Source organism: Callorhinus ursinus, unplaced genomic scaffold, assembly GCF_003265705.2.
Source record: "Callorhinus ursinus isolate GAN/ISIS: 27379988/994484 unplaced genomic scaffold, GSC_fseal_2.0 scaffold20, whole genome shotgun sequence".
Taxonomy (NCBI): domain Eukaryota; kingdom Metazoa; phylum Chordata; class Mammalia; order Carnivora; family Otariidae; genus Callorhinus; species Callorhinus ursinus.
The window spans coordinates 22,368,941-22,394,261 of NW_027397082.1; the positions used below are offsets into that span (position 1 = coordinate 22,368,941).

Below are 25,321 nucleotides of genomic sequence, written 5' to 3' on the forward strand. Positions count from 1 at the left end.
TTCCTGAGCAGTGAGGAGAGTGCTTTGCTTTGTGCTACAAGGTTCACTGCACGATGTGCAAAAGCTATGGAGAAGTGAGGGAGTTGACAGACTCCCAGAAACGGTTAGGAAATGGATTTTCTGTTAGGCTAGCAAGTTAACTCAAATTTTTGTACGCTTAATATTTTAATCACTTGTATATTCTCTTCCTTTGTAACAAATTACTTAAAAATCTTGTTTTTAAAACAAGTGCAGTATCTACTTCTGTGCTGTGGCTGCCATCACTGTGCTTGTGGATTCAATTTACACGTCCTCATGGACGATCTGAACTTGTAGTTAAGGCATATTGCCATCAGGTGGCAGTAGATAATGTGATAATGGGGTTCAAATTTTCAGGCATAAACTAAGGCAAGGTTCTGGTTAACTTGGAGAAAGATTAAGCACAGTTCTGTGTTCTGGTTTTCTTTTTAAAATTGTTTTTAACATTATTAAAATCTATAAATCCAGCAACAGTAAGGAGCTCTGATTAAAATGAAAAATAAAAATAAATACCTTGTAATATATATTTTTTTCTTTAAGCTGCAGTTGTTAGTCATTGCTGCATCATCTAAGCCTCATTTTGGTCTTAGCTATTATCATTTATAGAAGTTTAGAATTCACTCTCAATCCTGATCTTTGGGGGGCAATAGCCTCTGAGACATTAATCTTGCTTACCATCAAAATTTCCTTTGTGATCAACAGAATGAAAAGACAACTCACAGAATGGAACAAAATATTTGTAAAACATATGTCTGAGAGGGAGTTAATGTCTAGAATATATAATGAACTCTTACAAAAACAGGAAAAAACATTTAAAAATGGGCAAAGGACTTAGACATTTCTCCAAAGAAGATACACAAAGATACTCAATATCACTTATCTTTAGGAAAATGCAAATCAAAACCACAGTGAGATAGCAAGGCACAGTAGGGTGACTATTATTAAAAAAGCCAGAGAATAACAAGTGTTGGTGGGGATGTGGAGACATTGAAACCCTCGTGCACTGTTGGTGGGGATGTAAAATGGTGCACCTGTCATGGATAACAGGATGGCAGTTCCTCAAAAAATTAAATATTCAGCAATTCTACTTCTGGGTATGTACCCAAAAGAATTGAAAGCAAGGACATGAATAGATAGTTGCACACCCATGTTTGTAGTAGCATTATTCACAGTAGCCAAAAGGTGGAAGCTACTCAAGTATCTATTGACAGATGAATGGATAAACAAAATGTTGTATATACATGCAGTGGAATATTATTCAGCCTTAAAAAGAAAGGAAATTCTTTTTTTTTTTTTTTTAGATTTTATTTATTCATTTGAGACACAGAGATAACACAGAGAGAGCACATGTAGGGGGAGAGGCAGAGGGAGAGGGAGAAGCAGGCTCCTGCAGAGCAGGGAGCCTGACGTGGGGCTCGATCCCAGGACCCTAGGATCATGACCTGAGCCGAAGGCAGACGCTTAATGAGTGAGCCACCCAGGCGCCCCCAGAGGAAATCCTAACATACGTTACAACATCGATGAGCCTTGAGGACGTTACGTTAAATGAAATAAACCAGTCACAAAGTACAAGTACTATATAATTCCACTTATGTGAGATACCTAGAATAGTCAAATTCATAGAGAAAGAAAGTAGAATGGTGGTTGTCAGGGGCTAAGGGTTTGGGGGGAGTTGGGAATTATTGTCTAGTGGATACCCAGGTTCTATTTGGGGAGATGAAAAAGTTGTGGAGTTGGATGGTGGTGATGGTTGCACAACACTATGAATGGAATGAACTAAGATGGTAAATTTTGTGTTATGTATATTTTACTATAATTAAAAAGTAATTTATTTTGCTAGAACCCTACCCTAGCAGTATATTTACCTGCTAGGTGTAGTTCATAAAATGAACATCATTGTCGGTTCATTTTACTTGGAGGTCTGTCATTCCCTCTGACTTCCTGTCATTGAGCTGATTGATAACAAGAAAAGTTAATAGTCAGATAAAGGTTTCTCTATGTGTTAAACAAATATTTCTTTAACTGAAGCTAGATGGGTGTAGTTTTCTCTTCCTAGTGAAAGAAAGTTCTGCAGTGGCTCTAGATGTATTGCTAAGTGTGGCTTGAAATGTAAATATGGAGTATCCTCTTGGCGGCTGCCCATTTCTTTACTAAGAGAATTTAGGACTTTAGAATTATAAACGAGCTTATAATTCTATCAGAATTTTAGACATTTTAGAACAATTATTTTATTTTATTTTTTTAAAGACTTTATTTATCTATTTGACAGATAGATAGAGAGCACAAGTAGGCAGAGTGGCAGGCAGAGGGAGAGGGAGAAGCAGGCTCTCCGCTGAGCAGGGAGCCAGACGTGGGACTTGATCCCAGGAGCCCAGGATCATGACCCGAGCTGAAGACAGCCGCTTACCGGACTGAGCCACCCAGGCGCCCCAGAACAATAATTTTAAATACAAATGTTAACAGGGCGCCTGGGTGGCTCAGTCGTTAAGCATCTGCCTTCGGCTCAGGTCATGATCCCAGGGTCCTGGGATCGAGCCCCGCATCGGGCTCCCTGCTTGGCAGGAAGCCTGCTTCTCCCTCTCCCGCTCCCCCTGCTTGTGTTCCCTCTCTCGCTGTGTCTCTCTCTGTCAAATAAATAAATAAAATCTTTAAAAAAAAAAAATACAAATGTTAACAAATTTTATGAAACAGGATAAATTATCTTTGTTATAAATGAAGAGACGAGCTAATAATAGATAGTGGATTCTGCTCAATAGTGATGGGGTAATGAAATGTCTTTTTTTTTTTTTTAAGGGGATGCTCCACTTATTTTATTTTATTTTTTTAAGATTTTATTTATTTGAGAGAAAGAGAATGAGAGAGAGCACATGAGAGGGGTTAGGGTCAGAGGGAGAAGCAGACTCCCTGCTGAGCAGGGAGCCCGATGCGGGACTCAATTCAGGGACTCCAGGATCATGACCTGAGCTGAAGGCAATCGCTCAACCAACTGAGCCACCCAGGCGCCCTTATTTTATTTATTTATTTATTTACTTAAAGATTTTATTTATTAAAAAAAAGATTTTATTTATTTGACAGAAAGACATAGTGAGAGCAGGAACACAAACAGGGGGAGTGGGAGAGGGAGAAGCAGGCTTCCCGCGGAGCAGGGAACCCGATGCGGGGCTCGATCCCAGGACCCTGGGATCATAACCTGAGCCAAAGGCAGACGCTTAACGACTGAGCCACCCAGGAGCCCCCCCCCCCCATTTTTTTTAAAGATTTTATTTATTTCAGAGAGAGCGTGAGAGTGCAGGTGTGAGCAGGGGGAGGGGTAGAGGGAGAGAGACTCAATCTCACCACCCTGAGATCATGACCTGCGCTGAAACCAAGAGTCAGATGCTTAACCAACTGAGCCACCCAGGCGCCCCTGAAATGTCTTTTTAAAAGTTCATTGGAGGGGCGCTTGGGTGGCTCAGTTGGTTAGGTGGCTGCCTTTGGCTCAGGTCATAGTCTCAGGGTCGAGCCCCACGTGGGGTTCCTTGCTGAGCAGGGAACTCCCTCCCTCTCCTCCTCGCCTCTCCCTCCTCCCTGCATGTGCTCTCTCTCGCTCGCTATCTCTTTCTCTCTCTCAAATAAATAAATAAAATCTAAAAAAAAAAAAAGTTCATTGGAAGCTTTATAGCCGGTCCTGTGGCTTTTGGCATCCCCGTTTCAGCTTACTCTGAGGTGATAGCTGATTTCTGAAAGGAAGATGTAGTGGTCTCATTTTTCCAGCATTTCTGTGTTTTAGCTATTTAATCTATATTCTGCTTTGATCCCCTTTTTGGGCTAGACTTTTTCCTCTAGAATTTCTCTTATGTAAATAATTGATTACATTGGGATATTCCTTATATTGCTGCTAAGATTTATATTGTAGAGTTTAATGTTCTAGTTTTGTTAAGTTCTTTTTTGAGGATTTAAACTTATTCTCTAAGAAGAAAAAAGGGACGGTTTCCCCAAAGATGGTAGAATTGTCACTGTCAACTGTTACAGTAGGTTATGTCAGTTTCTAAGCTGTTCAGAGATGAAAGGCTTTTAGTCCTGCTCTGAATGACAGTATGGTCATGTGACCGCCTTAAGAAGGCCTGAACACTCTTGTGGCTGTATTAGAAACTCTTAAAGACTTTCTCCAAGTTTTCTAATCCTGTGCGAGGACGTGATAGGGAAGCAGTCTTAGAGTGGACGCAGCAGAAGTGTCCCTGAGTAGGGAGGGGGCTCTCAACAGCTGCCAGAGACAACACTTCTCGGGGGCAAAAATTATACTGGTAAATAACTGGTGGGGGTTGTTTGTTAATGGTCTCAGAAGCACACTGTAATTCGCCTGCATTAGCTCATTTAAATCAACTATAAAACTGTTTCTTATATTTCAGCTATTTTAAATGTAGAGGAAAAATGATCACCTAAAGAAAGGCAATGATTTCGGGGTTTTTTGTAACATGCTTTGGCCTCCCTTGTATAAGATGGCCTGGGAGAATTTATCAGAAATCTGAAATTCTTTTAAACTAAGAAACTGTAGATTTAAAGACCAGTATAGCTGTAATACAGATATAGTAGATCTTTATAAATCACGTATTTTCTCTTCCTAAATCAGCGGAAGGTCCTGGGAAATCAGATGATGTCAGAAAAGAAAAACAAGTACCCTACCCCGGAATCTGTAGCCATTGGTGAATTGAAGAGAGCCAGCAAAGAAAATATGAACTTAGTAAGATACTGTTCTTTGGACTTCCTCTTTGTGTATATTTGTAGGAAGGAGAAATATTGATAGACTGTCACCTGTTTTACTGTGTTTCTCTGGGCCATTCAACTGTGCCTTTTTCTCAATCCTTTCATTTATGTTGATGGTCAAAACAAACACATGTGGAGTTCCAGGAGGATATAGACAGTCATATGCGGAGATGACAAATAACAGTGAAAGAGCTCCGCAAACAAAGTGCTGGAGGGACTAGTTCTTACTGGGAGACTCTACGGGGCAGGTAGCATTTGAGCTGGGCCTACTCGGCACTGCATTATCTGTTGGGTAGTCCTTCTGGGTATCCCACACATGCTGCTTCATTAAGCCAGCAATAAAATCAGTTAAGACTAATGATATAAATATCATTATATCATAATGATATAAAAATAATCAGCCTCAGTAAAACTCTTCACATGGAAACTGAACAAGCAAATAATTCTTCTGTTAGTAAAGTCTGTCTGTAGGAATGACATTAGAGCGTTTAAGCCACTATAAAATGTTTTCGTTACAGTTATTTTCTGGCTCTCCAGCTGTCACGATGACACCAACAAGATTGAAATGGTCTGAGGGGAAGAAAGAGGGGAAAAAAGGTACTCATTGTACTTATTCTGTGTTCTGACTGCACGTAAGTCCCCTCTGCATCTAGTCCCTCAGTAGTGGTTTGAATTCCCGGTGTTGGAAGCAGCATACAATTGCCAGGCTGGGTCTTTGCCCTTGCCTTTGTTCAGCAGATGGGTATTGAGCATCTACTCAGCGCTGTCCCAGGTGCTGACAGGCAGAGCTGTGAAGACGGACCCACATGATCCCTGCATTCTTGGACAGATTGGTCACATGTGAAAAAAATCTTAAGAATACTTGTTAAGCAAATTAAAAGCAAGTGTAAACTAATTTGTGAAACCAAGTACAGAAGTGCTAAGAATATGTTCAATAAACATGGAATAGTTATGTTCTTTTTCTGTGTAGACTTTGGCCTTGTTTATTCAGTGAGGCTTTCCAGCTAATAAACGGCCGACGGACCCTGGAAATCATATCATACAACATATTTTTGAGGCTACTTAGGGCAAAAAAGATTATTTGGTGCGGGGACTGCTGGTTGCCCAAGGCTCCTGGTAAAAGGCAGCTGCTGCTGTCCTTTCCTTTGAAGAAGCCGTGTGGTCCCCAGGGAGGACCAGGGGATTTGATGTACCTGATTTGAGTCATCATTCCTCTGGCCCAGGAAAACCATTCATTCTCTCTCTTTTTTTTTTTTTTTTTTAAGATTTTATTTATTTATTTGACAGAGAGAGAGAGAGAGAGAGCAGCAGGCAGAGGGAGAGGGAGAAGCAGGCTCCCCACTGAGCAGGGAGCCCGACGTGGGGCTCAATACCTGACCCTGGGATCATGACCTGAGCCAGAGGCAGTTGCTTAACTGACTGAGCCACCCATGTGCCCCAGAGCCATTCATTCTCTCTGAGCCTGTCTCCTCCTCTGAAAATAGGATAATAGTTCTATCGAGTTCACAGATATCTTATGAGGCTTAATTGAAATAATGTTTTAGAAGCATTAACAAGTAGCCATCATTGTGACTAGAGAGAACTGGCTGAGACTTGTTTTGTTTTGTAAGGCTTGTGAGACAGATGAAGTGATCCCTGGTTTGACATGTGCATTTTACTGCTGAGACATGAGCGTAATTACAATTTGAGACATCAGCAATAGAAAGAGAACCGAAGTCCAGTCCTTATGGATAAATCTTTTTTCTTTTCTAGAAGATTAGATTTCAGTATAGTCTCATTCCTTATCCTTTAATGAATTATCTGAACGCTCTTTTCTTTCCATCTTGCTTCTGACTTGCAGGCAGGGCTGTCTGATTGAGGGGAGTTGGGTGTTTGAGTTATATGTGTCTAAATATTTCTACGTGTTTGAGTTATATGTGTCTAAATATTTCTATGTATGTATCTGTGAATTGTATATATCTGTGAATCAAAACTACACATAAGTTATTTTTGAAGGATATCTTGTTTTTTTTTTATCAGTTATACCTTTTGTGGCTCTCATTTTTGAAAATAATGAAAAGGGGCACCTGGGTGGCTCAGTCAGTTAAGCATCTGCCTTTGGTTCAGGTCATGATCCCAGGGTCCTGAGATCGAGGCCTGCGTTGGTCTCTGCTTGGCGGGGAGTCTGCTTCTCCCTCTCCCTCTGTGACTCTCTCACTCTTGCTCTCTCTCTCAAATAAAATCTTTAAAATAAAAAAGAAAAGAATCAAGAAATGGTAAGTCTTTTTATATTGACAGTTACACTTTCAGGAAAGAGAATTGCATTAAAGAAATAAGCCAAGTTCATATTTTAGCAAGAAGATGTAGAGCAGGGATTCTTGAGCTGTTATGTGTGGACCTCCTAAGGGCTCTGATCAAGTTCCTGGTATTGTTGATGTCATTTTATGTGTAGGTGCCTATGTACATTTTTCTGGGGGACAGAACATATAGTTTTATTAGATTCTCAAAAATGTTAGTGAATCAGGTGTGCCCAGCTGTCTCTCGGTCAACAGAGCACGTGACTCTGGATCTCAGGGTCATGAGTTCAAGCCCCACGTTGGGCATGGAGCCTACTTAAAAATTAAAAAAAAAAAAAAGTGCAGAAAAATGGGGGCCCACACATAATGAACACTTTGGATTGGATTAGACAGTGGCGTTTTCATTCTTCTCTCTCCGTGGTCACTTCCCGCGTCCTGAAAGGCCTGCCTTGGCTGTCACGATGCTTCCTATTCTTGTTCTTCCTTGTGCCTTCTTTTCCATCTCTGTGGTAGCTTAACATTGCTGGCCTACCCCTCCCCTTTTCATTTTTTTTTAAGATTTTACTTACTTGAGAGAGAGAATGAGTGCACGAGTGGAGTTGAGGAGGAGCCGAAGGGGAGGGACAAGAAGACTCCGTGCTGAGTGCGGAGCCCAGTGCAGGCCTCACTCTCGCCACAAGATCACAATGTGACTGGAACCAAGAGTTGGACGCTCCTCTGACTAAGCCACCCTGGTGCCCCTCCTCTTTGTGTTTTTAAGTGCTCTATCTTGAGTTCTCTGCTTATCTCTGCTCTTGCTTTTTACCTCTTAGCAGCTTGGGCTAACCCACAGCTCTATTTTCTCTGTAGGATAACTGCTCCCAGACCTGCATCTCCAGATCTGAACTCTCTTCCAGTTTCCAAGGCCGCAGATCCACTTACCTGCCGTCTAATTCTTCTATACAATGAATATTAACTAGAGTTTTTTGATGGTGATTTTGTAAAAGGAATATTATTTGAGGGAAATAATGCAATTTTATTATCATCATCAAGAGCACACTCCAGAAAGACATTTCTTTAGCACAGGGTTTCTCAACTTGGCACTGGACATTTTGGGTCAGATAATTCTTTGTCGTGGGGTGCTGCCTTGTACATTGTACCATGGTTAGCAGTTTCCCCTGGTCTCTACCCAATTAGATGCCAGTAGTACCCTTCTTCCCCCAGTTTTGACAGCCAAAATGCCTCCAAACATCGCCAAGTGTCCCCTGGGGAGGAGGGAGCAAATTCACCCCCTGAGGAGAACTGCCGATTTAGCATCTTCTTATTAATGGGCATTATTTTGAGTAGTGAGAATCTTACCCATTCTTCAAAGCCCAACCTAAACCGCACTTCCTCTTTGAAACCTTCTTTGGCTAAGCCAGCCAGATGTACGTTTTCCTTTGGAATCTTATTGACGGTACTAAAACGTTGACATTTAGTATGATTTATCGTAGTTATTTACTTCACATATATTGTCTGATACCTGTGGCTAGTTTCTCTTCTGGAAGACAAGGGCCACACCTAAGAATACATTTGTGACCGTCTGTCTTCTGTTCCCTTCCTCCCGGTACCGAGTACCTTACCTCTACTTCTACCACTGCCTCTGAGAGTGCCTTACCTCCAGTAGGCATTTAGTAAGCATTTGCTGGTGAGAGGCATAGTGGTGGTGAGGCCATGAGCTCTGCTTTCAGTTAGGCTTGGGTTCAACTCCCAGCTTTGCTGCTTATATCTGTTTATCTTGGGGAAAGTTAACTTGTGTAGGCTTCCGATTCTTCCCCTGTAACATGGCAAGAGCACTATCTCATGCACAGATTGTTGTGAAGATAAGTGAGGTCATGTACATAAGGAACCCAGAGCAGAGTCTGGCGCAAAATATGCACTTAGCACGGCGGTAGCTGTTACTGCCATTAAGTTGTTAATGAACTGAGATTAGGGCACATGGACAAGGTGGTGTTTACTTGGTAGAAAGTCATAAATACTCCGTTAAGCTCTTTTAACTCTCAGTTTGTAGAAAATATTAAGTATAGCTTCTCTAGCTTTCAGGTGGGATGTTTGCAAAAATAAATATTTATAAATGTGCTTAATGTTCTTGTTTTCCTTTCAACCTAGGATTCCTCTGAAGGATCCAGAGTGCTCCTGTTGTCCACCTGGAACTTTCTCTTTAGTGAGCCAGGCATCATTATTGCTCACGGAGAAGCTTGGACTTGCAGCCTGCTGCGTTTTGTATTGTGAAAGTCAACTAATCCTATGACCTGACTGATACCTCTAACCCCCCCCCCCCTCCCTGGATAATTTCTGCAGACTCTGCTGAATGGGTGCTGGCATCTCTCTCTTTCTCTGTCTCTGAAAACATTATGGGGAAACCACTAACCAGCCAGCCAGCTCACACAGCACAGTAAATGGGCAGAACCAGGTGGGCTCTAGTGCTCATTCCATGTATTTGTTTAAGCAGATATTATTTTTAAAAATATGAAAGTTGTGCTCAACTACCAGTGATTTTTTTTTTTTTTTTTTTAAGTACTGTCAGCCCTGGTGGATTGATACTATTTTTAACTGATACTTGGGGCTTTTCTCTGTTTTGATAGTATGGGTGGTATTTTGGTTATTTCTTGTTTGTCTGTTGTTTGTTTTTTTAAAGCCATTTTTTGGATAGGTCATCTAAATTGTGTTTAAGACAGATGTCTTTCCCTTTTTTTTTCACCTTAGGCTTTGGGAAAGCTCTTTATCTCATGAGGCCATATTCCTCAATACCATTTGTGTGCAAAGAACTACAGCTTTCCTGGAAATACAAAAATTATTTTTTGGACCTGAGATTGCAGGGTATTTGACCTGCGTTATTGAAAGAGGAGAATTCAGAATGATAGCATATTTTCACAAATGTCAGTTATTAAACTTTGTCCCTCCTCCCTCCCTTCCCTCTCTTCCCCTTTCCTCAGTGATGCCAAAGTAATTGTGTGGTTGCTGAACTCATCTTCATTCAGTCTCCCTTTGCCTAAAACATCTCTGGTGCCAGTACTTCTGTGCCAAATCACTGTGACCCAAGGGAAGTCACCGGCGGCTCGATAGAGATTAGCTGAAATATCTGAATGTACTGGAAACTCTGGAGTGTGACTAGGATGGGGCCAGCTGGCTTTATGTCCAGGGTTACTCCTCGTGGGTGGGGTTATATTGCATCCTTCTAAGGGATCAGGTGTGCAGGCTAGACTGTCTGCTGGGAGCAAGCTGGAGTCCTAGGGAGGAAGGGAGCATCCCTCTCTGCAGGGCTGAGAGGATTTGAGAGAGCACATTCTCCTTTGGAAGCGGTTGTGGCTTAGCACCAGTGTTTGAGGAGAGTTGCCGCACCTCCCCTCTCCTTGTCAGGGTGGGCACAGGAGCCGTTTGGAGGTGGGGCTGGGGCTTTGACTGGGTTGGGGATGTTCACGTGTGTTTGAGGTAAGCAGCGGCGTGGCGTTGATCTGGTGTAAACACTCACTGCCTAGAGAGCACCGTGTGGTGGGTGAGCGCGTTTGGAGCGGGCCTGCTCTGTGGGGCTGTGTAGCCGCCCTCACCCTGTGCCGGAGCCGAGTCAGGCTCTGCGGGGGAGCAGCTGCCCAGCAGAGTGGGATTTGCTGACCATCTTTAAACTCTTGAAAAAGCTGCGTTTCTGCTGAAACGGAGGATGACGCTGGGAGAGCACGGTTTGGTTTTGTGTCCAGCTGTCAGGCCTCTCTTCCATACTTCCGGTTTCATTGGCTGCTGTAACAGCTCTAGTGAAGAGAAGTATAAAACTCGGCCTTCTGACTCGATGGATTGTGAACAGTAGATGGTGAGGAGTGTAAGCCTCTTAGAAGCCCCTTTGTCTAGAGCATTTTTATGTCATTCTTAAAAATACTTGTTAGCAAATTTATTTGTGTAGGTTTCTATTTGGCTTTTCCTTATTGAGAAAATAAGCACCAGCTACCAGTGGGTGCAGACAGAGACTGCTTTTGATAGGACCAGACTGAAATAGTGATCTCCTTTAACCCGGTACTTCCTTTCTTTATCTCTCTAAGTGGTTCATCCCAGGGTGGCGTGGCATTGGGTGGAGAGAGCAGAGCAGTGGCCTGATACCTTCCTGTCATCAGGTTTGTCCTGGGGTTCTATTTGAGGGAGGTAGCTGAGATTTAGGAGACTTGCTTTGGTTGAATGGCATTGGATCCCAGGGTAGTGTGCCGGGGCTAGAGTAGTGAGAGAGATGCTTGCCACATGCAACTGCTTTTGTATAGCTCGCCCCCTTGGGCCCTTTATGTGTGAATTTGGGCATGTGTGTTTCATTTAAGTTATTTATTAAATATACTTTCCCTTGCTTAAAGGGTGTGATAGATGGGTCATTTTTAAATAGAAGCTGTGATCCAGTTGGAATCCAAATTTGAGAAATAAACGGCATAACTTTTTGCCTTGTAATATGTAAGTGTTCTAATTCTGTGGAATCTTATGGAGAACTCAAAGACAAAAGCCCTTTATCATTTGCCACAGCAGGGTACTGTCTCCCTTTTGACTTGGTGGGTGGATATTTTTGAGCCAGTATTTAACAGTTTTTTTAATCTCTAAGACGTTTTTTTAATCTGCTGTGTTTATTTTTCATGTTGGAACAGTCTCTTTGGAAATGCCTCCTTTTATGGCTTTGAACATTTCATTTCTTTCTGCGGCCAGTTGTAATGGGTTCTGATGTGGTGTCAGTACAGGGCAGTGCTGTGCCAGTGGGCATAAGCGTGAAGACAGATCACTGAGTGAGCTACGCTAGTGGTATCAGTGAAAACCACAGACAGTGGAGTTTCTAACTTTGTACAGTGATAGACTTTTGCCCCGGGGCCAGGGAATCTGGAAAACTCCACTGCCACAGTGAAGGATGAGGAGATACTGACCGCACCTGAGCGCCAGAACATGTTCGAGGAGCTGGCACTGAGCCCGCAGCTGGCCCTCCACCCACTCCTCACCCTGGGTAGCCTTCTTGGGAGCACCCTTGGGAAATGGAGTAGTGGAGGGCTGTTGACTGCGGTAACCACTGGGTGATCCAGAGGCGGCCGTTCTGTTGGCTTGTAAGGAAGCCAGCAGGTCCTGGAGTGTCAGAGCAGAGCCTTTCTCTCCTCCCGCGTAGCGGGGGTTTTGTGCAGCTTCCTTCCCAGGAGCCTCTGTTCGGATATGGTTTAAATATGCCTCCTAGGAGAACCTGTGGTCCTTGCACCTGGGCCCCGCAGTGACCAGCTGTGTGGCCCGTGCATAACCGGGGAAGTCATCTTTGGGAACGGACTTCCCTAGACTCTCGCTGCTTCCTTACCATCGTACAGGGCCTCACACAAGTGCTGGGAGGTCTTTTCTAAACAGAACTCCTTTTCCCAGGGAGAGCCTCATCCCTGTCCCCTCCGCCCCAGAGCTTTTGTACTGAAGACTGGACCTTGATCTAAACCTGGGTACTGGCATTTGTCAAGATTGCTCTAGAATTTGGGGGAAAATTTGGGTCCGTAAAATGCATAAGCTTTTCAAACCAGTGGTAATTATAACCCAATCTAAAACTCCCCACAGAAAAGCTAGCTTTCCTAGACAGCCAGTGCCGACCGACATCTTTCCACTAGTGGAGAGTCAGTGGAGGGGCTAGCGAGGAGGTGAGTACATAATAGCCTGAGTGCTTGGGTTGCCATGGAAACTGGAGTGTGCGAGGCCACAGCCAGGGGGGCTGAAGAGCCATTGAGCACTCCCCCAGACGTTTGGAGACAGGCAGAGCCTGTTGGGAAAAACACTCCCGCCCGGGGTCCTTGATAACAGGGGTCGCCCTTGGTTCTCCCTGAGCTTGTTCAACAAGAGAAACAAGGTTTCTTAACTGTTTCACCATTTTTTGTATTTCATTCTTATTTGACTTTATATATCAGATATATATATGTAACTGTAAAGAAACAATCATATGCATTGTCTTTCTTTGTTATTCATGTAATATTCTGAAATTAAATTTCTTTTGTTCATAGCCATAGGCTTTGACTGGTCTCTTAATTCCCATTTTGACCGATTGATTATCTTAAGGAGAGGTTGCCTCTTAAGAATCACCCCCCCCCCCCAGTTTTATTGAGATATTATTGACACGTTGCTTCTTGTTCTGAGTCCTGTGAAACCTAAGAAAAGCACCTCTTTGGCTTGTTTTCTTTCTGGGCAGGTGAGTTGAGGGGGAGTGGGGCTTTTGGCCGATAGGAAGTGGGATTGGAACCCCTGGGAAATCTGAGCTTTCTGATGTCCTGTGGCTGAGTCTAGAATGTTCTGCACAGATTTCAGTTTCTCACATAATCTTACTTCCTCATTTAAAAATAAGGAGTGACAGTTATAATAACAGTAAAAACCAAATGACATTTTTATCTAGGACAGCAAGTAGTGTTTAGACAACTCTGGTTGAAATGTTTCTGCCACTTATGTATGTGACCTTGGGGATGTCCCCTCATCTGTAAGGTGGGGATAATGGTAACTTGTCTCAGTAATGATGTGCTCTCAGATCTTAAGGGCTTAGCAGAAAAGGTTTTAGTCTGGAGTCTGCGATTGTGCTTTGGAACATTGTTTGCCCTTGTGATTCTATGTAAAATTTTGTGTACATTTGAATGTTTCTAAGGGAGAGATTTTATAATTTTCACAAGATTCCCAGAGGAGTCCTTGACCACTAAAATACTGAGAACCACTAGCCTTGCCCAGTGCCTGGCAGATGGCAAGTGTTCATTAGATGTTAATTTTCTCTCTCTCTCTTTGCCAAGAATACATTTTATAATCAGCAGGTTATTGATGCTGACATAGTTATTTTTGATAACAAAGGAGTTACTTAAGTCTGGACCACAAATAAAAACCCTGCAGTTGTCTTTGCTCCCCTACCTACCCATGCGCTCCTTTTTTTGCCATGTTGGGTCTCTAGGTGCTGCTCAGAACTCTGTCCCTTTCCTAGTCCCCCAAGGACCAACTCGTTATTTACTGTAAGGAAAGGAGCCATGTCTTTTTCTTGAGTGAAGCACGCAGGAAACAGTAATGCGGAAGACAAGAAAAGGGGTGGAGGGGGCAAGAGTTATTTTGAAAAATAAGAGGATCAAAATGCCTAGTACAGTGCTGAGCACATAATCAATATGCAAACTGTAGAAAGGATTGAAGAAACAAATCTGCATTAAACAGCAGAAAGGGAAGATGGGAAAACAGAGTTTTCCTGGGAAGAGTTTTCCTTAGTCTCCCCTTCCTCCTGGGCCAGTTCTGTGGCCTCTGTTCCCAGGGCTGGCTGCCCACCTTTTGCTCCTACCTCCGTTTCTGAATTAAAAGCATATGGGGGTGGAGATGGTAAGGAAGGCTGAACCCCAGGCTGGAGGGTCGTGGTATAGAGTTCATCAGGATTGTTTAGATGTTTTAAAGTCCCAGCCTCTCAGTTTCTCCCCTAAAAAGCAAAAACAAAAACCAAAAACAAAAATTAAGGTTAGGAAATGGCTAAGTCTTGGTCCAAGTTGGTCATTAATACCCTTTACCAGCAGCATCCAGTGCCCAGATTCCTAGAGTCTTCTACCTGGGAACTGGGATGAAGATTGGCAGGAAGGGCCGCTGGTATCCATGCTAGCTTTCCCCTCTCATTCCCAGAAACACGCCTTTTAAAATTTGTACTGCTCTAGTACTGAAGACTGCTTAATTCAGTTGAACCAGACCTGTGGGCAACAGAGAAACGGACTGTCTAAAAATTGTGAGTGCAGGAGTCGTTCCTCAACATCCGTGTATGTAAGTGGGGTTGCTTTTGAGAGTTCCTGCTGTGCACATACTTCCCAGTTTTCCCACATTGAAATAGGGCTGTGGCAGGGGCTCTAAGGAGTTCAGGCCTCCTATGAATGAAAACCAATACCATCATTTATTGAGTACTTACTATGTACCAAGCTTTGTGCTCGCCGGTTAATTCCTTATCTCACTGAAGTCAAAACATCTCCGTGAAGTATTGCTATCTCCAGTTTTATAGTAGAAGACATATCAAGAGTTTAATGTACCCATGTCAGCTAAAAAGTGGTAGAGTCAAGATTAACACCCAGGACTGCCTGACTTCAAGAACTGTGGGCTTTTAGAGGAGTTACCCACCCAAGGTCTACAAGAGCCAAGAAGGAAATCTAAGGTTATGAAAACAACAACTACTTCAAGAGATTGAAAAACACTGTGGGAGCCAAACGCAACTCCTCCACGGCCTGGGTTGGCCCACGAGCTCCACTAGGCATCCTCTGTATGACACTGGGCCACGCATCTTCTGGCTGGGCTCTGGGTCTGCGCAGGACGTTCTCCTGAGGTGCTCAGTGCTGGCTCTGGGAGACAACAGGTGTGCCTGTCAGGAGTGGTGAGCTACGGGAGGGTGGTGTCCGCCATAACCACCGCCTAAAAAAAAAAAAAAAAAACGGCCCCCCACGGCTGGCAACTGCTTAGGGAGAGTCTTTCCTCATCTCTCTGCTTTCTCATACACACTTTCCAATAGTAACCTCTAGTTGTGGATATTGAGTACTTGAGACGTGGCAGTCTGAACTGAGATATGCTCTCCATGTGAAATACGCCCCAGAATTCAAAGCCTTAGTTAAAAAAAAAAAAAAAGAATGTAAAAATGTCTCAATTTTTATAAGTATTACACATTGAAATGATATTTTGGATATATTGGGCTAATTATTAAAGCTAATTTTGTTTCTTTTTACCTTTTTAACATGGATGCTAGAAAATACTAAATTACATAAATGGCTCATGTTATATTGCTATGTCCCAGAACCTCTCGGGCTCTAATCCTAGGCTGTCCTTTCTCTCTGCACCACCAACCTGCTCCTCAACTCCATTGGCACCTGTGGCCATGTCTTCCCTTTTCCTTTAGTCATGAGACTGCCCTGGAGAGGGCACGGAAGTTCACAAAGAAAGTGGTGAAAGGTTTATCCACTGGCCTTTTTGGGATTGGCTCCTGCCCGCCATGGCTGGCTATGGGAGTCCTCCCCATGGTTCAGCTCATGGGTGTGCACAGCCCTGGGGGCCGATGGGATCACTGCAAGGGGACTTAAAGTCAAGGTGTGCACCAGGCACTGCCTGCCTCTTCCAGAGGCGACTCTGCCCTTCAGTGTTTGTCCGTGTCGTGATCCATCAAGATATTTTTTAAGTTAATGAAATCATAATAAGGTGTGTGTGTGTGTGTGTGTGTGTGTGTGTGTGTGTGTGTGTGTCCTGTAGTTTCTATATGGATCAAAATGCAGCTGTAAAGTGTAGAAACTGAAATTTGGGGGTGTTAAGAAGGGTCTTCGTATTCCCAAATGCAGGGAACTAGTGATAAATTCTCTAAAAGCAAAATGAGCGGAAGTTGGGCTGGTCGGAGCAGGAGAGAAAACATTAGAAATGCGACCTCCCTCCCCAGGACCAACTATCTTGGGCATAAAGACACATTAATTTTTCTGTTCAGCTTAGAGGCCTAGGGCCAGGGCCTTCTGCCTCCCTCTGATGAAAAGCCACTGGGATTTACCGGAAACTTAATGACCCAGTAATCCAGGCTTTATTAAGTACTTTAATGTAACTGGAATTGACCATTAATGAAGGTCTCGTGTTGCAGCCACTTCTTGAACACTAGCTGCCGGTATTGTGTGGAATGAACCAGGAAGAGGAGGAGAAGGGAGAGGAGAGGCATGGCCCTCTGCCTTGTCTCTGCTTCCCTCTTCAATGGGAACGCAAAAGCCTATGCTTTCCAGAGGAATCTAGAAACCATATGGTATGGAGGAAAAGGGGATATATTTAGCCTTTGGCAAATCCTCAACAGACATAGAAGCAGCGCCTGTCAGAGCTAGTTGGGACTTCGAGACAGTGGCACCCTCTCATTGTGAGGAGGGGGGGCGTTGGAAGGACACCACCAGATTGCCCACTCCTACTTCAGCCAGGGAGCTGGCTCCTTGGTCTCTGGTTCACCGTAAGAATTTAAATAAGGGGCCTGAAAGTCATGGAACTAGCTCACAAACGATATATTACAGATAGAAATGGTGATTTACAGATAGAAATGAGGTGCTACATCCAGTGAATGGCCGTGAGTGCCCACGAATGGACTTGACTCCATCTTTCCTTTTAAAGCAACTCTAAGCATATAGTGGGATAAGATGTGTACATCCCTGTAACCACCACCCCAAGTAAGATGTACAACATTTCCATCTTTCCAGAAAGTTCTCTCATGCCACTTGGTAGTCAATCCTCCATGTGCCTGCCCCAGGCTACCATCTCTTTCCTGTCACTGGAGATTACTTTTGCCTCTAATCCCACTGCCTGATTTGCAGTTGGAGTGTTGACTATGCCTCCTTTCACTGCCTGGCTGACTTTAAATATCTGAGTGTTCCCATGTGGAGGAGGAAGGGCCTGTGTTAACATGTTTCTGTTTCTGAGGCCAATGGCAGGAGAGAATGAATCTAGCTTGTGGAAGCCCGAGTTCCCTGAAGGCAGGAGCTGTTCCTTATTTTCTGTTTCTGCAATACCTATAGAACAGCACCTGGCACATAGGAGGCTCTTAGTAAATGTACTGAACTGAATCAGATCTGTCCAATAACGGAATGATTACCCGTTAGAGAAGCTGTTCAGTTCCTTCCTGGTTGAAAATGTGCCGGTAGCGGCGGTGCCCATCACTAATGAAAACGGGTGAGTTTGAGCTTTCTGACCTTGCATGATAGACGCAAGGGCTGGAGCCATGTCCAACCATCTCGGTTCAAACCTGGTGGTGCAGTGCAGTGGGAGAGATGGTGAGTTCTACTATGGTGCGGTAGGTGGTGGGGAGTGCTGAGTGCTGTGGAAGCAGAGGGGAGGGGCGTAGAGCCCAACCGAGAGATTTGGGAAAGCTTATCTGGAGGGCACGTGCCATGAGGGATGGCGAGAAGTAGCCTGTGGAAAGGGATTTGGGTGCCGGAGAAACAGCCTAAGTAAATGCACAGCAGCGTGAGAGACCCTGGTGCATGTGACATAATTGCTCTGAGTGGGGAGATGGGCTACACGTGGTCCCTGAAGTTGCTGTCATCCTAAGGTTCTGTAAATAGTAGGTTTAGCTGAATGGCCACCCATGCCCACAAGTATCCATACAAACTCAAGGTTTAGATCAGAAAATGCCCTGAAAATGGCCATTTTCTCCAACAAGGTCTTGTATCCTGGGAACAGAAATGGAAATGAATGGATGGTCAGGGTGACACATTGCTGGGCCCTGCAGGCACGAAGAAAGGCAGAGCGGCAAGGAAGTCCTGGTGTCAGCAAGAGCCATGGGACATGCCAAGTGTTGCAACACGAGCACACCTGGAATTCATATGTGGCTGGTGGGAGTGTTACATCGGCTCGATCACTTTGGAAAAAACAGGCAGCATCTACTAAAGCGGAACATCTAGCCTATAACCTGGCTGTCCCCCTGATATGTTTACACCCAACAGACATACGCTCACCAACAGACTTGTACTGGAACTACCTAGATGCCCGTCGGCTGTGGAGTGATACCTGCATGGTGGACGTGGTAGGCAGGACAAGACTCATGTCCTGTGCGTATGTTGTGTAACATAGCAAGGGGGCCATTAGGTAGCAGATGGGAATAACAGGTCAACCCGCTGACCTTAACATAAAGAGATTATCCTGTATTTTTAGGGTGGGCCAAATGTATCACCAGGTTCCTTAAACGAGGAAGGGGGAGATGCAAGAGTCAGAACCAGAGGTGGCAGTAATAGAGACTCAACTGATCATTCCCAGCTTTGGAGATGGAAGGGGCCATGAACCCAGGAATGTGGGCGGCCGCTGGAAGCTGGAAAAGGTGAGGAAACATTCTTCCCTGGAGCCTTGGGAAGGAAAGCAGCCCTGCTGATACCTGGATTTTAGCCCACTGAGACCCGTTTCTGACCTCTGACCTCCAGAACTGTAAGATAATAAGTTTGTATTGTTTTAAGCCATTAAATCTGTGGTAGTTTGTTACTGGAGGAACGAGAAACTAATAAACGAAATGTTCATACAGTGGAATAGTACACAGCAATGAGAACTATGGCGATTGCGTGTCACAGTATGGCTGAGAACATCCTGTATGATTTCATTTATGTGAGTATAAAGATGGGCAAAATAAATGTATGCTATGAGAAGAAAGGACAGTGGTTACTCTGGGCGGAGGGTGGCCAGTGGGTGCTAGTGAACTGGCAGTGGGCATGAGGCAGTTCTGAGGTGCTGGTTATGCAGGTGTGTTGTTTGTGAGGATTCACTGAGCGGTCCACTTACAGTATTTGTACTTTATGTATATTATGCTTAGATAGAAAGTGTGTGTGTGTGTGTGTGTGTGTGTGTATTTTGAGGGGCGTGAAGGGGATTACTTTTTATTTTTTTCAATTTTTAGAAAAGATTATTTTAGAGAGAGAGAGCATGTGTGCGTGGTGGTGGGGGCTGCAAAGATGGAGAGAGAGAACCCAAGCAGACTTGTCGCTAAGCGCAGAGCCTGATGCGGGGCTCAGTCTCACAACCCTGAGATCAGGACCTGAGTGGAAACCAAGTTGGGCACTTAACCCACTGTGCCACCCAGGTGCCCCAGGGGATTGCTTTTTAACTGGGTACTAATTATTTAAGTGTTTGGCTCTTGGCCTCGGTGAGGGTGGAAAGTCAGGAGAGAAGGTGGGGGTGGTGCAGAGAGAAGGTGGAAAGATGGGGGCAGGGGAGGCCCAGGGACCCTTCCTGGAGGTTGTGCTTAGGCAGAGTATACAGTGTTGGGGGCTTGGGTACTGTGGAGCGGAAGTGGACATCTTGGGTGTCCAGAGTTGAGTCATTCCATATATATTTCCTGAACTGGTGATGTTCCATGGGGAGTTCTCAGGGGTATCAGAGTCATGGGTAGGGCTGATGAACTGGGGTGCTCAATGGCTCAGGAAGGTATTACTGCTAGAAGTGTGGAATTTAGATGAGAGCAAAGAGGACATGCAGGCTCTGGGGTGGCTGGACAGGGTGGCTCTGAGTGTGTTCTGAGAGAGCCAGACTACACTTGAGGCATTGTTTCCCCCAAAATAATATTTAGGTGGTACTTTGGATGAACTCCTTAAATTTTAGTAGTGTTTATTTCAATGCACAACAAAAATATAACTTACATATTGTCTGAATTTATAGATTCTTTAGGACCAGGATAAAGTGTATGTTTGAATGAGTGTCAAAGTTAAAAATGTTGAGCAAGAAATAGGAAAGTGGTCTGCTTGTGTGATAAATATATTGAAGGTTTGCTAATGACAGGTTTGCTCAACATTACTGTAGGTGAAGTGGGCAAGGGGAAGAGTGTAGGATGGTTTTAGGTGCTGGGTGAGTTTCTTCATAATAGAATAGGGGGTCGCTGGATGGAGGGGGTGGCAGAGGAGAAGGTGGGACCTGACCCCAGGAATCTGAGAGGAATAGGCCTGGTGAAAGGGGGACTTTGTAGAGCAGCAGTTCTCCAACTCTCCGTGTCAGAGTCATCTGGAGGACATGTAGCAACATTGATGGGCCCTCCCCCTGGCGTTTCTGAGTCACTTGGTCTGAGGCTCAGTGAGTTGCATTTCTAACAGGTCCCCAAGGGATGCTAATATTGTCGGTCCAGGGACCGCCCTGAGAACTGCCGATGGAGAGGTGTCAGTGGGTGAGCGGTTTGTGACCAGTCGTGGGTGTGGAATACAGGGGCTAGAGGGGCAGCGGACAGCTCTCTGTAGGAAGGGGGGGAGCAGGTGTATGGGCCCGGTGACACCTAGGTAAAGGCAGATTCAGCCTTGCCTGGCAGAGGGTGGAGTGAGCTGGTGCTGGTGTGAGCACACAGTCCACGCCCAGTTGGGTCCCCAGGAGGGCTGCAGCTGGAACTGGTCCTTCGAAGTTAGGGCAGCTAATACCCAGTCATGGCACCCACAGCTTAGCAATAGTGTAGGAAAAGGAAAGTAAATCAGGAGCTTCTGACAGTGCTTGGGGAGACTGCCTGCCCTAGTTTTTCTCCCATTTTGATCAGCTCTGAGCACCCACTGCGTCTCAGGAATTTTATATGCCTTATCACATTTAATCATCACAATTCCATGATAGAGGTATCATTAATCCATTTTAAGAATGAGGAAACGGAGGCCCTGAGAAGTGAAGGAATTTGCTCACTGTTATCTAGGAAAAGCTGTGATACAGTCAGCCCTGGGACTGACTAATTAAATCTCTTGGTTGTTTCCCACCCCCCACAATATTATCATTTCCACATGCGATCCATTTTACTTTCTTTTTTTTCAAATGAAGTACGTGTGCCTGTAATCACCACCTCTACCACTAGATGGCGCAGGTGACCTTTCCCCCAGTTAATGCATCAGGCGTTAGAGGTTGGGTGGGTGGAGACATCTCTTAAACCTCCCTGTCTTTAATTTATTTGTTTAAATTTTAGCCAGAAGTGAGCTTGAAAGATTGCAAACCATTATGAACGTACTCTAGAAACAAACACCTGCAGCTGGATCTGTGTGTGTCTGGGGCCAATTGTGTAACTGGGATTGCTTCAAGTTGACAACCACGTAAAATGCCATTGTTTATTAAAAGATAGGTAGTAAAAATGTGCTTATTTAGAAATATATTGTATATATATTACTACAATTTAATAGTAATGGTAACAATTGTTTAGAACTTAGGCAAACAAAAGGCTTTCTTGGGTGAGGAGTATTCTTTCACTGATACTCTTTGGAATTGCAGGTATTTGGTGATAATAAAAAGCAGACCAACGGCTAGTTCATTATTTAAAAAAAAAAACAACTCTCCATAAACAACCCTTGCATCCAAGGGGAACCAATCTGACCACACCTCACCCCCCCCCCCCACCTTGGTACCACTGGTACCTGCTATCCTGGGGCTTTCACTCTGTTATTTATTTATCTTAGAGGGGGGAGGGGCAGAGGGAGATGGAGAGAGAGAATCTCAAGCAGGCTCCTTGCTGAGCATGGAAGCTGATGTGGAGCTTGATCTCATGACCCTGAGATCATGACCTGAGTGGAAATCAAGAGTCAACTCTTAACTGACTGAGCCACCCAGGTGCCCCTCACTCTGTTTTAAGAATGGGGGAAACTGAGGTCGGCAAGGCAATGTGCCTCTATTCACATCACAGGAGTGCTGATGGCTGGTCTAGAACTAGAAGTCAGGCACTCCAACTCCCTGTCCAGTGCTCTTTCCATCACGTCATTCCGTTTGAGAAGCGATGGCAGCGGCAGCCATCTTGTTTCTCTGTCTCTGTGTAGAAAAACCCTGAGCCTGACACGACACCATGGCCAAGAGCCCAGCCCCTACTGTGCCATTTACAGGATAAGCATAGGGTTGGGCCCGGGGCACAGGGGGACACTCAGAAAATTATTGTATGAATGGGGAAAGGAAGGAAAGAAATGCCCTCCAGACACTTTAGAAGCTTACTGTTCCTGAAGGTGGTGGGGACGCGTCAGCTAGCCATCCGGTGGCAGATTGATTGCACTGGACCCCTTCCATCATGGGAGGCATTGGTTTGGTCATCACTGGAATAAACATTTATTCTGGATGTGGATTTCCACCCTTTCCTGAAATACTTCCGCAGCTTAACCATCTGTGTGCTCACAGAATCCCTCATGCACTGTCCTGGTATTCTACACAAGGTTGCTTCTGACCAGGGTGGGGGGTCTACTTTCAGAGCAATGTAAGTGCAGCAACAGATTTGTGCACATGGAAATTCACCAGTCTTATCACATGCCCTGTAACCAGGAAGCAGTTGGCCTGATGGAAGCAATCAAGGGGTGGGAAGGGGAGGGCCCTTCCTTGTCCTCTAATCTACCCTCAGTAAAGGTCGGTTAAGTTAGTCAAGTTACCTTGAGGCAAGTCACTGTAACTTACCTGCAGAAACGTGGAGCTTAGCTGGTTTGAAGGCCTCAGTTGTGATGGAGGTATGCTTCCATCAGGGAACCCAGCAACGAGTCCATTGAATTGAGACTCCATCCAGCCATGCTGGGCTCCTTGTGCCTCTGAACCAAAGGGAAGTTGGGTTGCTGCTACAAGGTGGGGGCAAAAGAGCTATATCGGCAACTTTGGGGTACCTCTGAGTACAGTTGAGCCTTGAACAACGTGGGGGCTGGGGTGCTAACCCCCCTATACATACACAGTAGAAAACCCTGCATGGTTTCCTGAGAACACACAGTTGGAAATGCTGGGGGGGGGGGGCCAGATCACAGGGGGCCTTGTTGGCCACATTAAGGGGGCTGGTTTGGATTGTTCAGATCCAGAGAACCATGGAAGGTGGCAAATGGAGGGGTGATGTGTGTGCCAGGCAGCCCCTTTGGCTGTCTCCACGGTGGCAGAAGAAGAGCTGGGGGCTGGGAGGTCAGATGGGCTGGCGCCACGGTCCAGATTAGGGTCCTGAGGGCTTGAGCTGGGCTCATGGCAACGATGATGGGATTTAGGAATGGAGTCAGCATTTGTGGCAATTAATCTAACCTAGTGGCTTTTGGCTCTTCTTCCCTGAAAAAACAGTATGTCTGTACAAGAGAGATGGGAGTGGAACCCCAGAGAGCCTGAGTGTGTTCTACAGACGCATCCTCTGATCACAAAGAGATTTTCGCAAACGGTCCCTCAGAGGCGGTCACCAGGACATGATTAGATAGCCCAGAGGCTTGGGGCAGGGGCAGGGCCCTTGTCCCTGTGGCCAGGAGCTGTGGGGACAGCAGAGCCTGGCAATGGTGAATGGAAAGTTGGCTTGTTAACGCAGTAAATCTCTCTTCAGTACGCCTTTATTTAGGGTTTGACGCAGAGCCAGCGGAAGGAGCCTGGGAGACCCTGGAGCCTGAGAAGCCCCTGGAGCCTCAGCCGGAGCCAGGAAGGGGCTGCCGAGAGCTGGGTGTGTGCCATCCACCAGGAACAGGCTGCCCTGGGACCTGCTGTACTCGTGCTGTCCCAACGCATGCGTCACACTTGCGCTTCATCCCCTAGGAGGCTTGTAATTGGTTGCAGTGATAGAGAGCAGGGCCACCAGTTCACCTACTCTTCTCTCACAGTAAGTCACTGTGGGCATGAGGTGACTGGGAAGATGCCAGGGTAAATAGGAAATAGCTAGGAAATAGCTACCCTAGACTTGAATGCTTACTCCATGCCCACAGTCAGGCTTTCTAATGCTACGCATTCAGTCTGAGCTGGGTTCCTTTCTTTCTCTCCCGCTGTGCTCTGTATTTGTCCCTTAGAACACTTAGCAGAGTTGTAACAGAGATATTCATTCCCGCATTTGTTTATTTAATGTCTTTCTTTCCTGCTAGACTGTGAGCTCCACGAGGGCAGGGATGGGGTCTCATTATCCTTTACTGTAGCCCCAGCACCTCCCGTGCTGCCTGACCTGTAGCTGGCGTGCGTGAAGTGAGGTGTTTGCTGGACACATGAATGACACTCGTCACAGCCCAGCGAAGCAGGTGCTGCTACTCTGCCTAGTTCAGGACCGGCAAACTGAGGCATAAAGAGGTTGGAGTGGCGAAGCCACAGAACCCGACGGTGGCACTCAGGATCCAGACTTGCAGTGAAGGCACGGGGCCCAAGTTTGGCTGATAAAACTCAAACTGGGGGAGAGTGAGACCTCTGTCCTTTTTGGCCCTTGGCCGTTGGGGTGTGAGACCAAGGCCGCTGGTGGCCATGATTCCAGCATAGCAGGGAGCTGGCCTGAAGGTGCGGTGTCAGAGAGAAGCAAAGGCGAGAGGGAGCGGATTCTGAGTTCCCGGATCCAGCTGTCTCTTTGCACTGTCTGCAGTTGGGGACAGGGCCAGTGCCTGCCTCTGAAGCTTGGGCTGGCTGGCTCCCACCCGTCATACTTGTAATGGAGAGTCCTGACCAACACGGTGGTCAAACCCGTCCGCTCTGCTGCTGTGGCAGGCGGAGGGCCTACGACGGGGGTTTTGGTTCCAAGGGCACTGGCACCTGCACTCAGTATGTGTGACGCAGCAAGTTCTCCTCCACCTCTGTGTCTCAGCTTCCTCCGCTGTAAAATGGGCACGATCGAGTCCAGCTCTCAGGTAGGAGTGGGAAGAGCTGAGAGAGAAATACTCAGTGCCTGCTCTGCCGCAATAGCTCAGGAAGTGTTGGCTGCCTGTGCCGCCCCTCTAGGCTTTTGGCTGCAAGGGACAGAAAACTCGTCGGAGGATAGCTTAAACCATGAAGGCTTTTATCACTGCGTGATAGACCAGGGGCGGGACAGTCCCAGGGCGGTGGATTCAAGAAGCTCAACAGTGTCGTCAAGGATCTAGGCTCTTCCTGTCTTTCAGCCTGCCCTGCTCAGCGTGTTGTCCATTTCCCTCCAG

The 25,321-nt window shown here is 45.5% G+C and overlaps 1 protein-coding gene and 1 long non-coding RNA gene across 5 annotated transcripts in view; both read left to right on the plus strand.

Annotated features, from left to right (window-relative positions):
- ARHGAP19 (Rho GTPase activating protein 19) overlaps positions 1-13,036 on the plus strand; it is a 59,205-nt gene extending 46,169 nt beyond the window's left edge. For all 4 annotated transcript variants that reach the window (XM_025880596.2, XM_025880597.2, XM_073904376.1 and 1 more), the window contains 3 exons: positions 4,628-4,738; positions 5,280-5,358; positions 9,165-13,036. In XM_025880596.2, coding sequence (XP_025736381.1) covers positions 4,628-4,738; positions 5,280-5,358; positions 9,165-9,175 — 201 coding nt within the window. In that variant the 3' untranslated portion in view covers positions 9,176-13,036. The remainder of the gene's footprint in view (positions 1-4,627; positions 4,739-5,279; positions 5,359-9,164) is intronic.
- Positions 13,037-17,149: 4,113 nt separating this feature from the next.
- Positions 17,150-25,082, plus strand: LOC141374652 (uncharacterized). Its single transcript, XR_012381701.1, has 3 exons — positions 17,150-17,690; positions 18,672-18,834; positions 23,767-25,082. It is a non-coding gene; the product is annotated as an uncharacterized lncRNA (long non-coding RNA).
- The last annotated feature ends 239 nt before the right edge of the window (positions 25,083-25,321 follow it).